This window comes from Gasterosteus aculeatus, chromosome 17 (assembly GCF_964276395.1).
Source record: "Gasterosteus aculeatus chromosome 17, fGasAcu3.hap1.1, whole genome shotgun sequence".
NCBI classification, from domain to species: Eukaryota; Metazoa; Chordata; class Actinopteri; order Perciformes; family Gasterosteidae; genus Gasterosteus; species Gasterosteus aculeatus.
The window spans coordinates 8,400,441-8,418,768 of record NC_135705.1 but is presented as its reverse complement, the minus strand read 5'-3'; the positions used below and the strand labels follow the sequence as shown (position 1 = coordinate 8,418,768).

At 42.5% G+C, this 18,328-nt stretch overlaps 1 protein-coding gene across 2 annotated transcripts in view; it reads left to right on the top strand.

Moving 5' to 3' along the window:
• Positions 1-16,946, top strand: part of LOC120835070 (receptor-type tyrosine-protein phosphatase gamma) — an 85,033-nt gene extending 68,087 nt beyond the window's left edge. Inside the window, exons 10-30 of one of the 2 annotated variants that reach the window (XM_040203599.2) lie at positions 60-168; positions 248-297; positions 398-1,142; positions 1,850-1,988; positions 3,519-3,557; positions 4,510-4,601; positions 6,071-6,162; positions 7,489-7,585; positions 7,702-7,784; positions 8,103-8,237; positions 8,342-8,476; positions 8,973-9,145; positions 9,292-9,427; positions 10,457-10,603; positions 11,016-11,109; positions 11,590-11,666; positions 11,872-12,000; positions 12,148-12,294; positions 12,411-12,553; positions 13,310-13,445; positions 14,108-16,946. In XM_040203599.2, the coding sequence (XP_040059533.2) occupies positions 60-168; positions 248-297; positions 398-1,142; positions 1,850-1,988; positions 3,519-3,557; positions 4,510-4,601; positions 6,071-6,162; positions 7,489-7,585; positions 7,702-7,784; positions 8,103-8,237; positions 8,342-8,476; positions 8,973-9,145; positions 9,292-9,427; positions 10,457-10,603; positions 11,016-11,109; positions 11,590-11,666; positions 11,872-12,000; positions 12,148-12,294; positions 12,411-12,553; positions 13,310-13,445; positions 14,108-14,254 (3,045 nt within the window). In that variant the 3' untranslated portion in view covers positions 14,255-16,946. The remainder of the gene's footprint in view (positions 1-59; positions 169-247; positions 298-397; positions 1,143-1,849; positions 1,989-3,518; positions 3,558-4,509; positions 4,602-6,070; positions 6,163-7,488; positions 7,586-7,701; positions 7,785-8,102; positions 8,238-8,341; positions 8,477-8,972; positions 9,146-9,291; positions 9,428-10,456; positions 10,604-11,015; positions 11,110-11,589; positions 11,667-11,871; positions 12,001-12,147; positions 12,295-12,410; positions 12,554-13,309; positions 13,446-14,107) is intronic. The other variant, XM_040203600.2, reaches the window with a different exon arrangement.
• The last annotated feature ends 1,382 nt before the right edge of the window (positions 16,947-18,328 follow it).

Sequence of the window (18,328 nt, the reverse complement as noted above, 5' to 3'; positions counted from 1 at the left end):
TATTGTTCTGTCTGCCGGTGGTCTTAAATTTATCCATTTGTGTATCTTTTCATTTGCAGAAGGCCGTCATCACTAACGTGTCCCCTGACGTCCTGTATCTGTTCAGAGTGCAGGCAGTGTGCCAGCATGACCTGCGCAGTGATTTCAGTCAAACTCTGCTCTTCAGAGGTACCTGCTCAAAACCCTCCAGCCACTGAGTCATTATTTATTCCCGAAGAAGAACTTATTTTATACCTTTTTTTTACAGCTAATACAACCAGAATATTTGAAGGGTCTCGTATTGTGAAGACTGGGATGGTGAGTCGACGAGAAGATGCCAGTGAAAATGTATTTTGGTATGTTAATAAGATTCACGGTTCTGTTGGATAACCACTTTCTCTCCGCCGGTCCGTGTCAGCCCACCATGTCTCCGGCGTCCTCGGCCGACATGGCTCCCATCAGCTCCGGCTCCTCCACTTGGACGTCCTCTGGCATCCACTTCTCCATTGTCTCCATGGCAACGGGAATGGGCCCCTCCTCTAGTGGCAGCCAGGCCACCGTGGCATCAGTGGTGACGAGCACCTTGCTGGCAGGCTTGGGCGTGGGCGGAGGGGTCATCTCTTCTTTGCCCAGCTCCGTTTGGCCAACGAAAGCCCCCCGAGCCACGCAGAATCCCACCCGTCCGTCCGTCACGCCCGCAAAGTCCAGCACCGAGCAGACGGCGCCGCAGGGCTCCGACACAGACACGCCGGCTGAGAACAAGCAGGCCGCAGATGAGGACGAGGAGGCGGAGAAGGAGGGGGAGCGAGAAGGAGAGCAGGAGGAGGGAGAGGATGAGAAGAAGAGAAAGAACAAGACTTCACCTGGTAATGAGGAGAAGCAGGCCAACAGCACTGTGGTCAAAGAGCCTTTAATCCCCACGCCCGCGTCCACCGCCAAAGAGAAAGGAAGAGGGAGGCCTACAGTGACAAGCACCACGGTGCCCTCGAGCACCGGTGACGATCAGTCGGTCGATGCCGAGGAGGATGCCGCTGATGTGACCGCATTCGCCACCGCGGAGCCTCGGAATAACACTGCCGAGATGCAGATTCCACAGAGCTCCACACTGTCCCCAAAGATCAGCAGCGACGGCAAGAGTGTCTGGCCTTTCTCTGTCCACACCGGTGAGCACTCCTCTCTCTCTCCCACGCAGAAATGACACAGTGTTGCCTGATGTTGCGTCCCAGACTGACGCACCTGTTTTGAATTGGCTGCACGTCTCTCTTCCTTGTAGTCAGCCTCTCTCCAAAGCAGACTCTGTAATTACTACCAAAGGTTATTGAGCCCAATGTAGCATAACAAATACATTGATTTAAGACTAAACTGGTTACCATTTCAGTCAAAGATAAAGCTCCAGGCCTCTGTGTCACTACAACACAGAGGCCTAAAGGCAGAAATAAGCCATCTGCCAAAGGGATTCTGCCTCAAGGAATCCCTCTGAGCAGCAAAGAGTTTGCTTCAGAGTATTTTGAAGATTTATTGCCAGATGTTTCATCCTTTTCTTTATCCAACGTTGGATGTTAGGAAAAATGTTTGTGTCATTTCCCATGATAGAGCAATGGGTTTGTTATCCATTGTAGGCTTATTTTTTATAAATATTAGGCTCAGAACATACTCACGTTCACATTATTATACATATACACAGATATAAGTCATAGCTTAGCAAAAAAAACATTTGACGTGGAGACAAAAAAGTAAAAAGTAACGTAAAAACATTCGCCGTCAGACTACATTCAAACGTTACAATTTAATAAAGATCCTACACATGAGGTGGTGCAATTTAGTAGAGTCCCTTTTAAACATGTATTCATGATGGATTGTTACCTTCCAGACGGGACCATCTTGTCCAACGTAACGCGAACCCCTCAGGCGGGGATGAGTCGGATGGTGTGGGTCGTCCCCTTGGTCGTGGTGTCTGCTCTCACTCTGCTCTGCCTCATAATGCTGCTGATAGTGATGGTCTACTGGAGGTGAGTTCAGCGTACCACAACTCATTCCGGACGGGACGTTGTAGGTCTTGAAGTTTGGTACAACAGTACAATCAATAAAATGCTCATGCATACAGAAATGTATGCATCTTGATGAGGCGGTTGCTGATGGCTCCCTCCGCGTGGCATGACAAACTAGCTGTCCCTAAGCCACACTGACCCCCTCGCATAAATCTTCCATTTGTGGTTAAGTGACAAGCATGCATACATTTCAGGATTTTCCAGTCGGGCTGCTCGGCATTCAGACGCCGTCTAGTTTGGATTAGTCGGTTCTATGCACATATATGCATGGGTGTGCATCAATGTCAAACAGTCTGGTAGCAAGACTGCTTTAAGGCCGTGTCGTCGTACATCAACCCCCATCACCCAACCGGGTGTCAGGAGACCTGGAGGCCCCGGCAGAGCCAGCAGGGGTCCCAGCTGGGTCATCATCTGCTGGGATGATTTCTAGGCATGCTATTGGAGCCCCAGTAATTACACAACCAGGCCATTGGCACAATGGGATTGTTAATGAGTTATAAATGTCACTATGGACCATATCCTCAGCTGGTCACATGCATATTTACTGTCTCCGGTTGGTCTGTTTCTAGTTGGCTGGCAATTATCTTTATTTACAACCTGAGATTTATTGATACTTGAAATGTGCATTTTTTTTTTCAAGTGATTCAGTCAGCGGACGCTTACTGACTGTTTTGGTATTTGAGTAGAAGAGCAGGGGCAGCTTTGAGATTAGAATTAGCCATGACAGCTGTTATTGTGACAACTGCACACTGACAGACAACGGCCGCTTCCTCTGGGGGGAAAAGACCCTGATGGAAGATGAAATCAAGCCCATTCTCACTCTCTTCACTCTTCACGCTCTGCATAGTCTCTCTTAGTGTGTTTTTCTTCTGTGTTTGGCTCACATACGTTTCGGTGATTAACAACTTAATATCACAATCCATTCCATCATAAAATGTTGTTTAAAATGTGATCAGTTCCCCATCTTTCGAATATGAATTGCCTTGTTTCATTTTTAGCTTGTGCATTTTCTAGTGGTGTGTTATGTCCACAATGGAATTAATTGCCGGGCTTACAGGGCACATCTGGAAGCCTCAAGGTGTTTGTTGAAAACCTGCAGATGTTCAACTGAGAAATGAGAAATCCCATTTCACGTTAGTGCTTCAGTGCTGATGACACCGGTGTTGAATGGGATGCATCTCTCCACTGACATTCATTCAGAAAGCCTATTCCATCCCAGCCCCCCCCCCCCCCCCCCCCCCTCCCCAAAGCGAACTGAGAGAACCAGAAAGGGGGTGTCGACTATGCTGTTTAGTTGGCCGCACCACATCTGCACCCTCCCAACTGGGAGACTGTGACGCATGCCAGAGGGGGGACTCTCCTCCCTTTTTGTTTTTCACCCTCCCCTCTTAGTCCTTCTCTCTTTCCCTCTTTATTTCCCTGTATCTTTTTAAATACACTTCAACCATTTTTCCGTTTTTCTCTCCATCTTTTGCTCTATCACTCTTGAAGAATGACAAGCATCTGCTCCCTCCTCTGCATCAAATACAGGTAGGACTTCAACTTGGAAATGGTGGCACTGGGAGGAAATGCTTTCATTAGTAGAACTCACATTGTGTGTGAATAAGGAGGGGCTGTGCAAACTCCAAACCTTAAAAATCGTTTTCGCACAATCTCACTTTTTGGGGAGCTTTCTAGAAAGTGAGGAACTAGATTTTTTTAAAATGATTATTTCTTCTATATAGATAACATCTCACTAGTCATTAAATAATTTAGTGATTTTCTTAGCTGGGTTCAAATGAGGAGGGATGTCTTCAACATGCTTTAAGGTTTTAACATAAACAATGTGCAATCATCTTTTAACTAAACTGTTAATATCCACTGTCTGTTTTAAGTTATTCTCTAAAAAGCACGTTTGTCTTCACCCTATCTGCACGTTTTTTTACAGTTTTCCGGTCTGGGAACTCTTGTTACTGTGTGAAATTGGAAAGGCAACGTGCAAGCATTTTATGTAGAAACAAGAAGAATGTCAGAAATTCCACCTGGCCTCGGTAATGAAATGTGTCAATACAGGTTTTTAATTTGATCACTGGTGCATTGCGTAGCATCTGCTGGCTTGACTTGAGTTGATTTGACTGTCCTCGAGGGGAGTGGGGGTTCTTGAATGAGGTGTGTGGTGACCTGCAGAGAATATCTGTGTTTGGATAAGGTCAGTCTAAGTAAAGAGCTGAATTTGCCGTCGCTCTGTGTGCCGCCGTGCGCTGTTTACCTTTCCCCAGTAGTTCCCTCCGACTGTTTTCACGAGCTGCTCCGCGTGCGGCCAGCTGTGTTCTGCTCACTCTGGGGTTTTCATTAGCTGATTCCCGCCGTTCCCCCGACCGTCATTCTGCAGGATCCGACTGGTAGAGGATGCTGTTGACAGACGGGCTCTGAGAACAATGTGCTAACGACTCCCTAATAGACTTGACTGAGACAGTTGTGTTCTTCTCTCTCTTCCCTGTAGGAGATTTTTCCAGACAGCTCACTTCTACGTGGAGGAAAGCAGCTCTCCACGGGTGGTGCCCAATGAGAATATACCAATCATCCCCATACCAGGTAAACCCCCATTTCTTTTCTTTTATTCACTTGACTTCGCCATCGTTATCCTCAACATATGGTGCCTGTATCATTTGCTGCCCGTGTGGCACTTGTATACTTCAGGGGTGTACTGCAGTTTCTTAGCTGGAAAAAATGGCTTAGATAGAACACATCGATAAACAGTATGTAAAAGGGAACAAGCCAGTAAGGAAGTTCAAATATACAAAAGGTGGTTTGAAAGAAACGGGTAGATCTTTAAATGAACTCTATTCTTATTAGTAGTTGTTTAATCTGAATAAAAGTTTCCAAGAGAGTCCAAAAATGTAAAAGTGGTGGTAAGTATTGAGTACAAGTACAAGTGGTATATGCTTTTTTATGAAGGGCACATCAACAAACAATAGTCTGTGTTTGCCCAGTTTCTGTCCCTTTGTGTGTGAAATGACTGTGAGCACCTCAGCAGGAATTGTGTAGCTGTCTTTTTGTTGCCTTTAATATCCCATGTGCAGCGCAGTGGCAGCTTGTCGATATCAGACTTTACGACTTTACAGCTCAGGGACATTTCAAGGCTGGGATATCACAGTTAAAGAGCTCAGTTGATGCCAGTATTGACTCCACATTCATTAGCCTTTTATTGCCCGTCTTTTTCATTCTTTCTGCCTTTCTTTAGTTTTCCCCTTTTCTTTCTGTCCGCTCTCCTCCACAGCAGCTACGGCAATTTCCTTACAGCACATATTATCTGCATGACTGACCATGACCTTGATGAAGTAAAAGATTTGAATCTGCATAGAATAATGGCTTTAAAGACTGATGACTTATCTTTATATATTTGTAGTGCAAAATGACAGAATGATTTTGCAGTTAATATCATTTATACTGCGAGAAATGTGAACATACCTCAGTCTAATGTTATAATAAATTGAGCCTAATCAGCCTTTCTATATATCTAAAGCCACTCTTCACCCCGAGACAATTAGAATGAACTGATTAGATTGATGAGTAACTCTTGACACCAATAGAGAGGAGGACATTTTGATGAATGAACACATTACTAATCCAGAATTCACCTTTCCACTGTAGCCACTGAGGCAAGTTAACAGTCCTAGCAGCCCCAGCTGCGAGGGTGTACTAGTTAAAACATTTGCCAGCACCAGCAGCAATGACAGCTGGGTCCCCTGACCTATTGACCCGTCGAGATGGTCACCAGCCTCATCAAAGATCCCTCGTGTGTGATTTGGGGCTGATTTGACTCCGATGAGACAGACGCTCCCGTCTAAAACCGCTCCGGCCACCAAATCTAGATTTGTGATTTGTATCCGTAAAAACAGCACGCCTAAGAACGAAAACGAATCACATTGGTTACTATGTATTGCAAACACATTCACGCATGTACACCCATTTTCAGAATAGATGGTGGTGGGTAACAAACCAGTGTATTACAAACCACACACACAATAATGGGCACTTTGCTCACTGTGTTTGTCCTGCAGACGACATGGACGCCATCCCCGTCAAGCAGTTCATCAAACACATCATGGAGCTGTACAAGAACAACCTGCAAGGTTTTTCTGAGGACTTTGAGGTACAATTTCAACTACTGCAATAATGATTTGTTTTGATGCATTGTTAACCTTCGTCATACAACAAATGTTGGTTTTACTTCAGAGTTTGGTTCAGCTGGCCCGTAAAAAGGGAAAGAAATGGGTGTGTTAGGGGTTTATTTCTGTTCTATAGTGTCTCAAGGAGCCGTGTCAAAATTATAATGACGCTGGTTTCATGCATTTCACCCATTATTAGCGGCGGATTGCTTTCTTGACAGTTCCCACTCTGCAGATGAATTAATAAATGAACTGTTCAATTTGCTTTCACACAAGCAAATGTCACCGCAGCCTCTGCTTGGAGGTAAACTACAAAATTAGGTGGTTTTGGTCTGGTTGTTTGTGTTCTAAAGTTCCAAATACAGCTTTCCACGCCATCATTGCTTTTAGTACCGCTGAGTGGTGAGGTTGGACGTAAGAACCAAATGGTGGTCTGCAGGTAACGTGGAAAAAAGAACCAGTGAATGTTTGGTTGGTCTGTTCTTGGCTACTGTAGAAACATGGTGATGCAACAAAAACCACAATTCTTTGTCTCTGCTACTTTAGTCATTGCTACCAGATGCCCCTAAATCCTACACGCTGGACCTGTAACAAACCCGGCCAAACAGGCAAAGTGCACATTTTAGTTTGAACTGAATCAAACAATACGTACTGATTGACTCATTTCTTTTCATCTCCCCCTCTGCTGTGAGCACTTTGTCTGTAACTGGGCCTTGTTCTGCAGAGGGGTTGAGAGGTTATTTTATGCATGTGTTATTGTGCAGGGTTACTTGCTTTTGGCCAGATGGATGTGAAAGAGACGGACAGAAAGATCAAGAGAGAGAGAGAGGTTAATTAGAGAGGCTCTATCTGCTGGTTGCTTGGATGGAAACGCATTCTCTGTATAACCAGGTTGAGAAAAAGTGAAAGGAATTTGCCCCTAGAGGATTCCATCTAATTGGGGTCATTTGATGTGAAGCCCGCGTGCATAATTTTTTCGAAATGGCTCGCAATGAAGTTGTGTTGGAAAAATGATTGTTGGATTGTACGGGTCGATGGGTGCAGTGTGGTAGTGAAGAAGAGGAGATGAAGGGCTGGACTACTCAAGGCTAGAGTTCAAGGCCCTTTGGCGGAAAGCATCTGCTCCTCTGAAGTGTCCTTGACCTGCTCGACAGTTCATCCCGAGCTCCTTCTAGAGAAATGCGATTTTTAAAAGAAGAAAAATGTCGCATTTTTTTTAGAGAACATTTGATACATATAAATCTGACATGTTTAGGGTTATTCCATTACATCTATTATCCTTGTTTGATCAAACCCATCCCTCTCCTCAGGAGGTTCAACGCTCCACAGCAGACCTGAAAATCACTGCAGAGCACTCCAATCACCCTGACAACAAGCACAAAAACAGATACATCAACATCGTGGCCTGTGAGTCAGCTATAACAACCGATTATGATGTTTATTGCTACACAATCCAATAATCTGTTCATAACATGTTTCTGTCTATTTAGTAATCCACAAAAATATATCCATTCTCTCCCTAGACGACCACAGCAGGGTGAAATTACGAGCTCTTGCGGGCAAAGATGCCAAACATTCGGATTACATCAATGCCAACTACGTGGATGTGAGTGACTGGTTTGACGCTTCGAACTTATTTTGTATTTGCATGTTCCTTTCCTGTAGCGTGTGCTAAGTGGCGATACATTTTGGCTCTTTCATTTCAAATAATTTGGGTACGAAGATCAGTCTGAGCGAACACAAATCTTGTATCTTTTTTTTAAGAATATCGATTCATGTATGAATATTTAGAGTTTCTGTCGGCTGAAGGAGAAGATGTCGTGACCTACCTGGCTCAGTAAACCAGTCCTCATAGCTATGTGAGTGGTTCTGTCATTGGTAGACTATTGATTGCATCTTAACAATGTGAAATCTCCTGTTTCAGGGCTACAACCGGCCCAGAGCGTACATAGCGGCTCAGGGCCCCCTCAAGTCCACATTCGAGGACTTCTGGAGGATGGTGTGGGAGCAGAACACAAGCATCATTGTCATGATCACAAACCTGGTGGAGAAAGGGAGAGTAGGTTCACTTCAATAACAATATTAACTGAATAAAGAATAAGAAAAACAAATCCCTTCATGTATTTGGTATCTAATGGATTGTGGTTGTTTTGTATCCTTCAGAGGAAATGTGACCAGTATTGGCCAACAGAGAACAGCGAGCAGTATGGAAACATCGTGGTGACGCCAAAAAGCACCAAAGTGCACGCCTGCTACACACTGCGGCGTTTCCTTATAAGAAACACGAAGGTTAAAAAGGTAACTCAAAGTCGCACTCTTGTTTTGTTTGAACTGGATTAGGTTGCATTAGCTGTTCATTACGTAGCAAGTTCATGTTAAAAGTCAAACTTTTAATTGACTGACTTGTGCTGGATCTCCTAGCTAGTAAATACCAAATGCTAACAATAAATAAATTGATTTCTAAATTGTTTCCTGGAAACATTAGTGATACTATCTAGTCAAAGGCAATCTTGTAAACAATGTTGCGTCACTTCCAAAAATAACATTTGTCAGGCCCAAGCACTACATAAACCTTATGCTCTACCGAAAGACATGCAGAAACATGTGTCCAGGCGTAGTTGTGAAACAACACTTTGTGTAATTAAATGTATATTGTCGGGGTTTGTAAACGCAGCTCTAACTAAGCTAAGTCAGCGTACAGAACTTATGCTGGTGCCGTGATCTTCCACGTACCTCCTGCGGTAAATGAAGAGTCTGCATTGGACACTCACACAGCTGCTCTCTCATGTTCCAGGGTCAGAAGGGGAACCCGAAGGGGAAGCTGAATGAGCGCATCGTTGTCCAGTATCACTACACGCAGTGGCCTGACATGGGAGTACCAGAGTACACCCTCCCCGTCCTCACGTTCATCAACCGCTCATCGGCGGCCCGCGCTGCGGACACGGGCCCGGTGCTGGTGCACTGCAGGTACGCCGCTTACCGCGTTACCGAGCCCCCGTGCTACGTGCGCGTTAGTTCTGAGTGCTTGGACCTCACGTGTGCTGACTTTGTACAGAGCTCCCTCTACAGGGCCCGCCATTGTGCTCATATTGCTTTGTGCTCTGCTCCCCCAGTGCAGGCGTCGGGCGCACGGGAACGTACATTGTTATTGACAGCATGCTGCAGCAGATCAAGGACAAAAGCACAGTCAGCGTTCTGGATTTTCTCAAACATATCCGCACACAACGCAACTACCTAGTTCAAACTGAGGTAAGGACCCTTAAACTACCCGTAAGGAAGCCTTCTTTTGCATTAGAAAAGTAACCTGTGAAAGGGCTTCAAGGTTCGAATAGCCATCCAACATCCAAACAATTGTTCATTGTAATCCCATAATTTAGTTTTAGAGTGTTTGTACTTCTGCAGGTTCAATTCATTAATACAACATTTGATTAACAACTGAGTGGTAATTATAGATTAAACACCATTAAAGTGTCCAAAATAATATACATTTTTGCCAATGCGTTTTACCAGCCTTAACATTGACAGCGTTTTACCAGCCTTAACATTGAAGTACACATGAAATTATCCTCAAATGATCCCTTACTTTTGGTACTTCAAGTATTGTCATCTATTGTGTATTTTGATACTTTTGATACTTTTATTTGAGTAGAACTTTAGAGTAGTTCTATACTGTGCTATTATTACATTTACTTATGTGTTTCAGTTTTTTCCACTTAACATTTTATGTCCTAATGTTACTGCTCATCACAGTTGTTGTCCAACAATCAAAAACAAACAGGCATGTTACCCACAAATTACAACATATGTTTTCTGTTTGTTTTCAGGGTGAGTTTTAATTTACATAAATAACATGTATGTACCTCTGGTTTAGAGTGCATGGATAAATTAAAACTCAAGACAAGAATTCTATTATTCACATTTGAGTGTAATGATGCATTTTAGTATTACAGCAACAAACACATTTGACCTTCTCCGTGATTTCTGTTTCACGGAAGGAACTTAGAAAACTTACCAACAGAACCTTTTATTCCCATGTAATGGGATTCACTGGACCAGACAAAATGTTTTTTATCTCCGATCGGGGTGACAACTTGCTGGAAAGGTAGAAATGACCTGCAATAAGAATCTGGATGAAATCAGATTATATCATCATCATTTTGAAAAACCTTCTTTTGCTCATCTTTCTTTTTTTTTTCTTTTTTTTATTATTTTTTTGTCATATACAGACATTATGCGCTTCGAACACCTTTAGCCTCAATGTCCTCCGTGTCCCCTCAGGAACAGTATGTCTTCATCCACGATGCTCTAATGGAGACCATCATGAGCAGAGAGACGGAGGTGCCCGCCTGGCAGCTGCATAGTTATGTCAACAGCATCCTCACGCCCAACTCGACAGGCCGCACGCTGCTGGAGAAGCAATTCAGGGTGAGTAAATCTCCTGGGAGTCTCACCGGTCGGGTTAGACGAGCTGTCACCTTCTGCACGCGGCCGCACCGCCGGCTGAAATCAAGGCTGACTTTGGATCGGGAGCTTGTTAGCGGCGTGCGCCGTGGCTTTGGGAACAGATTGAAAGCGTCTCTGATGTTGGCCGTATTAAGTCATGTTTGTCCCCCCCTGCCGTCTCATGCAAAGCTTGCTGAATGATCAGAAGAGGGATAACTAATTGCCTGCACATAATGTCACTTCCTGTCGATCCTCCCCCCGCTCATTATTAATGTGAAATACTTGATCCTGGCTGTCAAACAACATTGCATCTTGTGATTTTAAGGCACGGTGACTCTCGGGACATAAACATTCCCTTCTGTGACGGTCTGCTTTTTGCTTTCTGTCTCACCAGCTGTTGACTCAGTGCAACGCACGCTTTGTGGAGTGCTTCAGCGCCCACAAAGACTGCAACAAGGAGAAGAACCGCAATTCCTCAGTGGTTCCTTGTGAGTATCTTATCTTTTACCACAGCACAGCGGCAGTGCAGCTGAGGTTTCTGAGAACCAAGGTCGTGTTAAACATGTAAATCTGCTGGAGTCTGTGTAAACGTGTGTGAGGAGGGCTGGTGGTTACTAGTTTACAGAGAAGGTCACTGGAAAGAGTCATACAGCAACAAATTCCTTTTAAATGCATTTGCCTTCATTTTTAGAAATGTAAGAAAATAAGACACTACAGGAAAATAATACTTTTTCAGTCTGTAAATTATTAAGACAATTCCTGTTCCAAAATTAGAATCTATTTCCATAATCCTATAAGTTAATCTTTCCATGCGTTTTCTGCGCCCTGACAGGGAAAAGGACTTACTTGTTGCTATAGCAACAGCTAGGACTGGTAATGAATGTCTGCATTATCAGCCGGTGCAGCACCACAGAGGCCTGGGTTGGTGGTTTTAAGTGTTTGTTTTTCTATTTCTCTGCTCTCATCAGCGGAGCGAGCAAGGGTCGGACTCACCACTCTGCCTGGAATGAAAGGAACCGATTACATTAATGCGTCTTACGTAATGGTACAGTATTTCATCCGTGCTCCCCTTTTCTTCTTTTCTAGAACTATCTAGAATTGTTGGTATGTATAAATATAATAACATAACATTCTTCGATTAGTTTAGTCGGTCAGCTTTGACGTTCATCCATCAGTATTTTTGTTTATTAGCACGTAATATTTATGCTCCAATCTTGAAAAATATTAACCGCCCACATCCGTCACCTCAGGGTTACTTCAGGAGTAATGAGTTCATCGTGACTCAGCATCCGTTACCCCACACCACCACAGACTTCTGGAGGATGATCTGGGACCATAACGCTCAAATTATTGTCATGTTGCCCGACAACCAGGGCCTGGTAAGTTACCCTGAAAAGTAGAAAAAATAATTTGCCTATTAAATTCTAGGATGTCATGTTCAGGGAAAACTGCATAATGACAAGTGCAACAAATAATTAACCGCAGAGTCTGGTTGAAGGTACTTACTTGTCTCTTTCTCTCTGTAGGCTGAGGATGAATTTGTCTACTGGCCGAGTCGGGAGGAGTCCATGAACTGCATTGCCTTTACTGTCACCCTCATCAGTAAGGACAGGTTGTGCCTCTCCAATGAGGAGCAGATCATCATCCACGACTTCATCCTGGAGGCCACACAGGTACCTTCGATAGCGGATGCACAAAGCACAACAAGTCCGGTGCTCTTTGACGTTTCCGGTGTTGCATCGACGTGTCGTGAGTAAACGAGTGACACTTTGACTTCTCTGCGTCACAGGACGACTACGTTCTGGAGGTGAGACACTTCCAGTGTCCTAAATGGCCCAACCCCGACGCTCCTCTCAGCAGCACCTTTGAGCTCATCAGTGTCATCAAAGAGGAGGCCATGACTCGAGATGGCCCCACCATCGTGCACGATGAGTACGTTTGGGTTTGTCTTTGCCCTCTGTGACCGCAGGGAAAGTCTGCTTGTCCCAGAGACCCAGTCATTAACTAGTCCGGGACTCTGTCTGTTAGTACACATTTGATTTTTACACACACTGTGACTTGACCGTAACACTTTGCTAGTGTGTTCTAGTGTGTTCTAGGTGCTCGCTAGCTTTCACTATTGAATCTGGTAACCGAACCCTAAGACCTTTAATTACCTCAGATTTATGCACGTTTCACTGTACTTTTGCACAATTTGATGCTCAATGTGGAGTGCTCTCTATTGCATGAGGTTTGGAAGTCCTCTGGTTTATGGCGGCGCTGAGAATCTCCAGGCATCTGGCAAGATAAACTAAAGTACCAATCCAACGTCTGTTAGAAACCAGGCAGCCGTAACAATTGCAACAACTGTTCCCAGCTGATGTTTTTCCTTCAGCATGCTGTTAGTGAAAACATCACGACATACAAGGCCCTGATCATCAATCAACCTACCTACTTACTGCTGATGCTAATGCAATGGGAAGCTAATTACTAACAATCTGTGTGGAAATAGCTGCTCGCCCCACACATTTACCTTATCACACTGTGCCTCTAGTTCATCACGATAGGATACAAACACAAACTATGCACAATAAAACAGTCATTTTGGATGGGTAGACTAAGGATTTAATAGGGCTAACACTGTTTAAGAACACCCGAACAGGAATACCGTTCAGATACACACAGCTGATTTTGAACATTTCCACACAGGTACGGAGCCGTGTCAGCGGGCATGCTTTGCGCCCTCACCACACTGTCCCAGCAGCTGGAGAACGAAGGCGTTGTCGACATCTATCAGGTGGCTAAGATGATCAATCTCATGAGGCCTGGAGTCTTCACTGATATTGTAAGTTCAAGTTCATCAGATGTGAATATGTCAATTTTGTGTTTCCATCTAACAAACGGGACTTATGCCGCTTTAGGCAACACGTAAGGCTGCGTTGGTTCACTTCTCGTCACTAGAAAACCACCATCGCCAGCTTCTGTTTTTAATGGCTGACATATTAGCAAACCAGCCCGTTTTTCATCCAGGAGAAACAGAGCAATGTTACTTTTTTGAAAGTTAGTCCGATATTCTGCTCAGTTTCTCCTTTCCATCAACCTGTGATTAAAATATCTGTGCTTTAGTTTGCAAATGTTCCACTGTGTTCCCGGGCCACTAGATATCATCCTTCATGGAAAGGAGGTCGGAAAGTTTTGTTCACACCAAAACATACTGTAATGTGTATGTGAAACCACAAAAACTGAGCTAAAATAGATCCAAAATGTCTGGATCGGTTCCCCCGCAACCCCGTATGAAGGGTTTGGAGATGGATGGATGGATGGTCCAGAGAGATGCGGAGTTGGGTCCATGTTCACTGTGGCACCTTCCACATCGATCATTTCATGTTTGCTTGGAAGATGTTGATGAACGCCGATTTGAAAGAAATGTCGCCATCTGTGAGCGTTGCCCCACAGGAAGTGGTCGCCGATGTTCTCCCATCGTGTGTTCTGTGTTCTCCTGCACAGGAGCAGTACCAGTACCTTTACAAAGCCATGCTCAGCCTGGTCGGCAACAGAGAGTTCTGCCTGAGCCCCGTGCACATGGACACTAACGGGGTGGTGGTGATGGCGGACGAGTCGGACCCGGCCGAGAGCATGGAGTCGCTCGTCTGAGGAAGTTCACAGGCACTTCGTTTGTATAAAAAAAAAAAAAAAAACAGAGGCCTTTTTTGCCAGACAATTGATTCAACGAATAACCTTATTACTTTTTATACCGATAAAAGTTTTTGATATTTATGTTTTTGTCCTTTATTCCTCGTTTTTAAATGTTATCCTGCTGAGCGTTTGCACCCGTTTTAAGTTGTCGTGAGGAGGAAGCAGCTTCGTCCAGTTTGCACTATACTATCAGTGTTACTGCCTGTATCCGGTGAAGGAGACGCTTCCGTTGGACGGCGGCGTCTCGACTCAACCGAGATCTCTGGACCGCATTGAGACAAACCTGAAGCATGAAGACCAGGATGAGTTAAAGCAATCCGGCTCATTCCTCAAAGCGAAAACATCACATTCCAACGCAGCCGCCGGCACGCATCTCGTCACTTTGTCACCTCAATAAAACACAGCGTTTTGAGGCTCCGCCCCACCTGGTTGAAGCTCTTTATCACATGCTAAGATACTTTTTCCTGCTTAATATTCATGTATTGTCCAAATATTTCACTGCTGTCTTGTAAAATGTACTTTTCTTTTTTTAAACATCTAAATAATGTGAACATGAGTTATTTTTTTTTAAACAGGATTTGTATTGTTATGTTGTTTTGTTTATATATTTCTTTTTTTAGCGCTCTTGCTTTTTTGTCCAATAGCAGGGCGTATATTCATGTTCTATGAGGTCGTCATGACTCTTTCCAGCTTTTTAAACTTCAACTGTCAAAGCTCAACTGTTAACATGTGTAGTGGGTAAACGTATCGAAACTATACAATGTCTACAAAGAGTATTCACCCAACACTAAAGCGCAGTGGATGAAATTAGGATTTATTCTTCATTGCGAATCAAAACAGTAAATGACTCCAACTCAGTTTATTAAGGTGAACAGCAAAGTTTTCTCTCCTGTCACTTATTCTGGACTCAACTGAGGCCCCAGACGGCGTCTCGCCATGACGTGAATCATTATCTTTTCTACAGACATTCCTGTGTGGCTTCATATTTGGGGTCATTGGTTTGATGAAATATTATGTTTTGCAGTTTTCTCACATTACACTTTAATGTGAGAAAACCTCATGATGACAACGGTGTTTTTCACTGGTCGGACGTCTTCGTGGTCGTCACGGTCTCACTTTGCCCTTCTTCTCAAAACGCTGAGAATGTTGAGGTACATTTTTATAATTGTATTATGGATATCCAGTGCCTTGGAAGCGTTCTTATGTCCTTTCTCTGTTTAGTGCTCTTCAGTAACTCAGATTTGTTTGATTTCATGGTGCTGCTTTAGCTTGTAAATTCACTTAACTGTTTGTTCCAGATATAATTTACATGAAATCGCTTACTTAAAATTCATGACACACCGGTGATCTCCATTCAAGGAAAGGACTGAATATTTGTCCCATCGATAGTTTTTATGTTTTACTTAGTTTGAATATTTTTCTGTTGATCAGAAAATAATCCTAATTACATCCACTGTCAATCAAAGTTTGAAATCTATAGAATATTACAAAAAAATCCATGGTGGGTGAATACTTTCCATTGGGCACTGTAGTTTCTTGTTGTTGAGGGGGGCAATGGAGATGATGATGCTTTATTTGTAACCAAAGATGTGGTTGTAGTTTGCGACATGTAAGTGGTTTTGTCTTGAGATCTATTTAATCAACTAGAATTTAAAATCAAAATGGTTAACTCTTTCAGTGCTGATTCCTGGTGTCAGAGGTGTGAACTGAAGAAGAGTTTAGCATGCTTCTGTTCCTGCCTCAAGAACTCTCCTCACAGTAAATAACCAGAGTACCGGTTTCTGGATTCAGGCTGTAAAATATATATACATATATATATATATATATATATATATATTTTGGGATGTTATTCTGTCAGCACCATTTTGTGACTATTAATTACAAGCCCTTTTCAACCCCACCGAACACCCATTTCTCTTAATTGATTTATGTGTATCCTTATATTCTGTGATATAATCTCTGGTAGAAAAAGAAAAAGTAAAAAAAAAAAAAAAAAAACTTTGAACACCCACTTCTCTGACAACGGGGAGTTTGCTAAATTCAGTGAAACCCCTCCAACATTTGGAGACAAAAGTCCAGATTGCTGATCACAGCTCTGCAACAAAAAAGGGTTTTCTTTTGTATGGATTCCAACGTCTCTTCTGTTTGATATTTCTATGCTTGTGGAGTACCGTGGTTGCACAAGATTGCTTCAAAAGAATAATGATCTTCAACTTTAATGTAATCTTTGTGATCATAGAGGTTTATATTTTCATACAAAGATTTGGTTTGTATAGTGGCCCCATAAAAGATTGTACTTTTTGGGAAATTTACTATCCAAATCTTCACAGCAGAATTCCCACAGTTAAACCTGCCCCTCTGAGGTCCATACTGATATTTAATTAAGATATTTCCTGATATTTACTCATCGGTCCAGAGAACCAGTTTGTTTAGCCTCACTGCATTTCTGCCCGGTTGGTAAGTGAAGTCTATTTTGTAACTTAAATAAAAAATTAAATGGTTTTGTCCATCGTATCAAATGTTTATATGAGACTATCATAGCCGTATATTTCTATGATGTTGTCATATACCATATTATAGTGTAATAGTGTTATTTAACAGTTCAATTGTATTGCTATTCATGAAATAAAGTTTGGGTTTGGGTGCACAACATAACGTGTTTTACGTGGAACTACTATTGGACAAGATGAAAAACAAATATATTTTATTGCCCCTGTCAGTCTGTCACCAAACAAAAGTATTGCATCAATGTGAAAATGTGCGGATATCTCGTGCATACAAAATTACAGCTGCGTGGGTAGAAGTACTGCATCAGCAACAACATGCACTTAAAACACTTTTGAAGTGGTTGTTTGTATAATTTAGGGACTGAATTCAGGGAGTAATGAAATTTACCCCATAGATGAAATGGTGCAGAATGAAAGAAGGACGATGCCTTTTTTAGAAGAAACCCACTTTATGAGGTCATGTAAGTTGGAGAAGTCACTGCAAGCCAGATGATTTAAAAAATAAAGGTGGTGCAGTAAAACAACATGTTCCAACTAAGGGGTAACAAGCATTTTTATTTCAATATATAACAATTGTGAAAAAATATTCTTGTATTTCTTGTAATTTCTCAAAGAAATAGTTTTCACCTCATTAACATAATGGAATTATAGTAAAGAGCTCAACGTCTTCTAATCTATTTTTTCAATATGAAAAACTAAGCTCCACTATAACAAATGCTGTTACCATTTGTAAATAACGAATAAAGATTTACACATTGATACTTTGACATTTAATACGGCATCTTTTAATGACATTTCATTACATCAAATGGAAAATGGACATTTTTATTACATTCTGCATTCATTTTATGAATATAATATACTTTGCCTTCCTTTAAATGATGTTTTTCGTATGACTTTTAGATGAGGTTTCATATATTTCAGGTCAACACAGCTGAGTGTTGAGTTTTAATTCAGTTTTTTTGAAAATCTGTTTAATGATTTATTTTAGATAGACCACGACTTTCTTTTTACTTTTTTTCTGGCTTTCTTTTAACATACTATGATTTTTTTATAGTATGGCTTTTCATTACATTTTCTAACAACTACGTTGACACTTTTTGGGATATTCTATATCACAACTTTAAAATGGTGGGCCTGCCGAGGATGTTATGGCTAAAAATGTCACCTCACTAAAAGATCTGACCAGGTTTGATCCTACATAGTTGGGATTACATATCGTTTATGAATAAAACGACATGGTTCCTTTGAAAAACCCAAAATAGCAATTCAATGACACTATTTTTGCCGGTTAAATAAGCAAGCGATTGTTCTCGATGGAACGAAATCCTCCAAATGAGATTGTCACAGAGAATCTAAAAAAGTTTGTGTGTTCATACTTGACAAAATTGTCTGCAGGAAGACGGAATCTGAGTAGAGTAAAAGTACCCAGTGATTTTACCCCACTACCAAAAAAACACTTAAAGTAGTGTCCAGTGTGTTTCTAATTGTGTCACGAGGAGACACGCAGTTGACACAAACATGA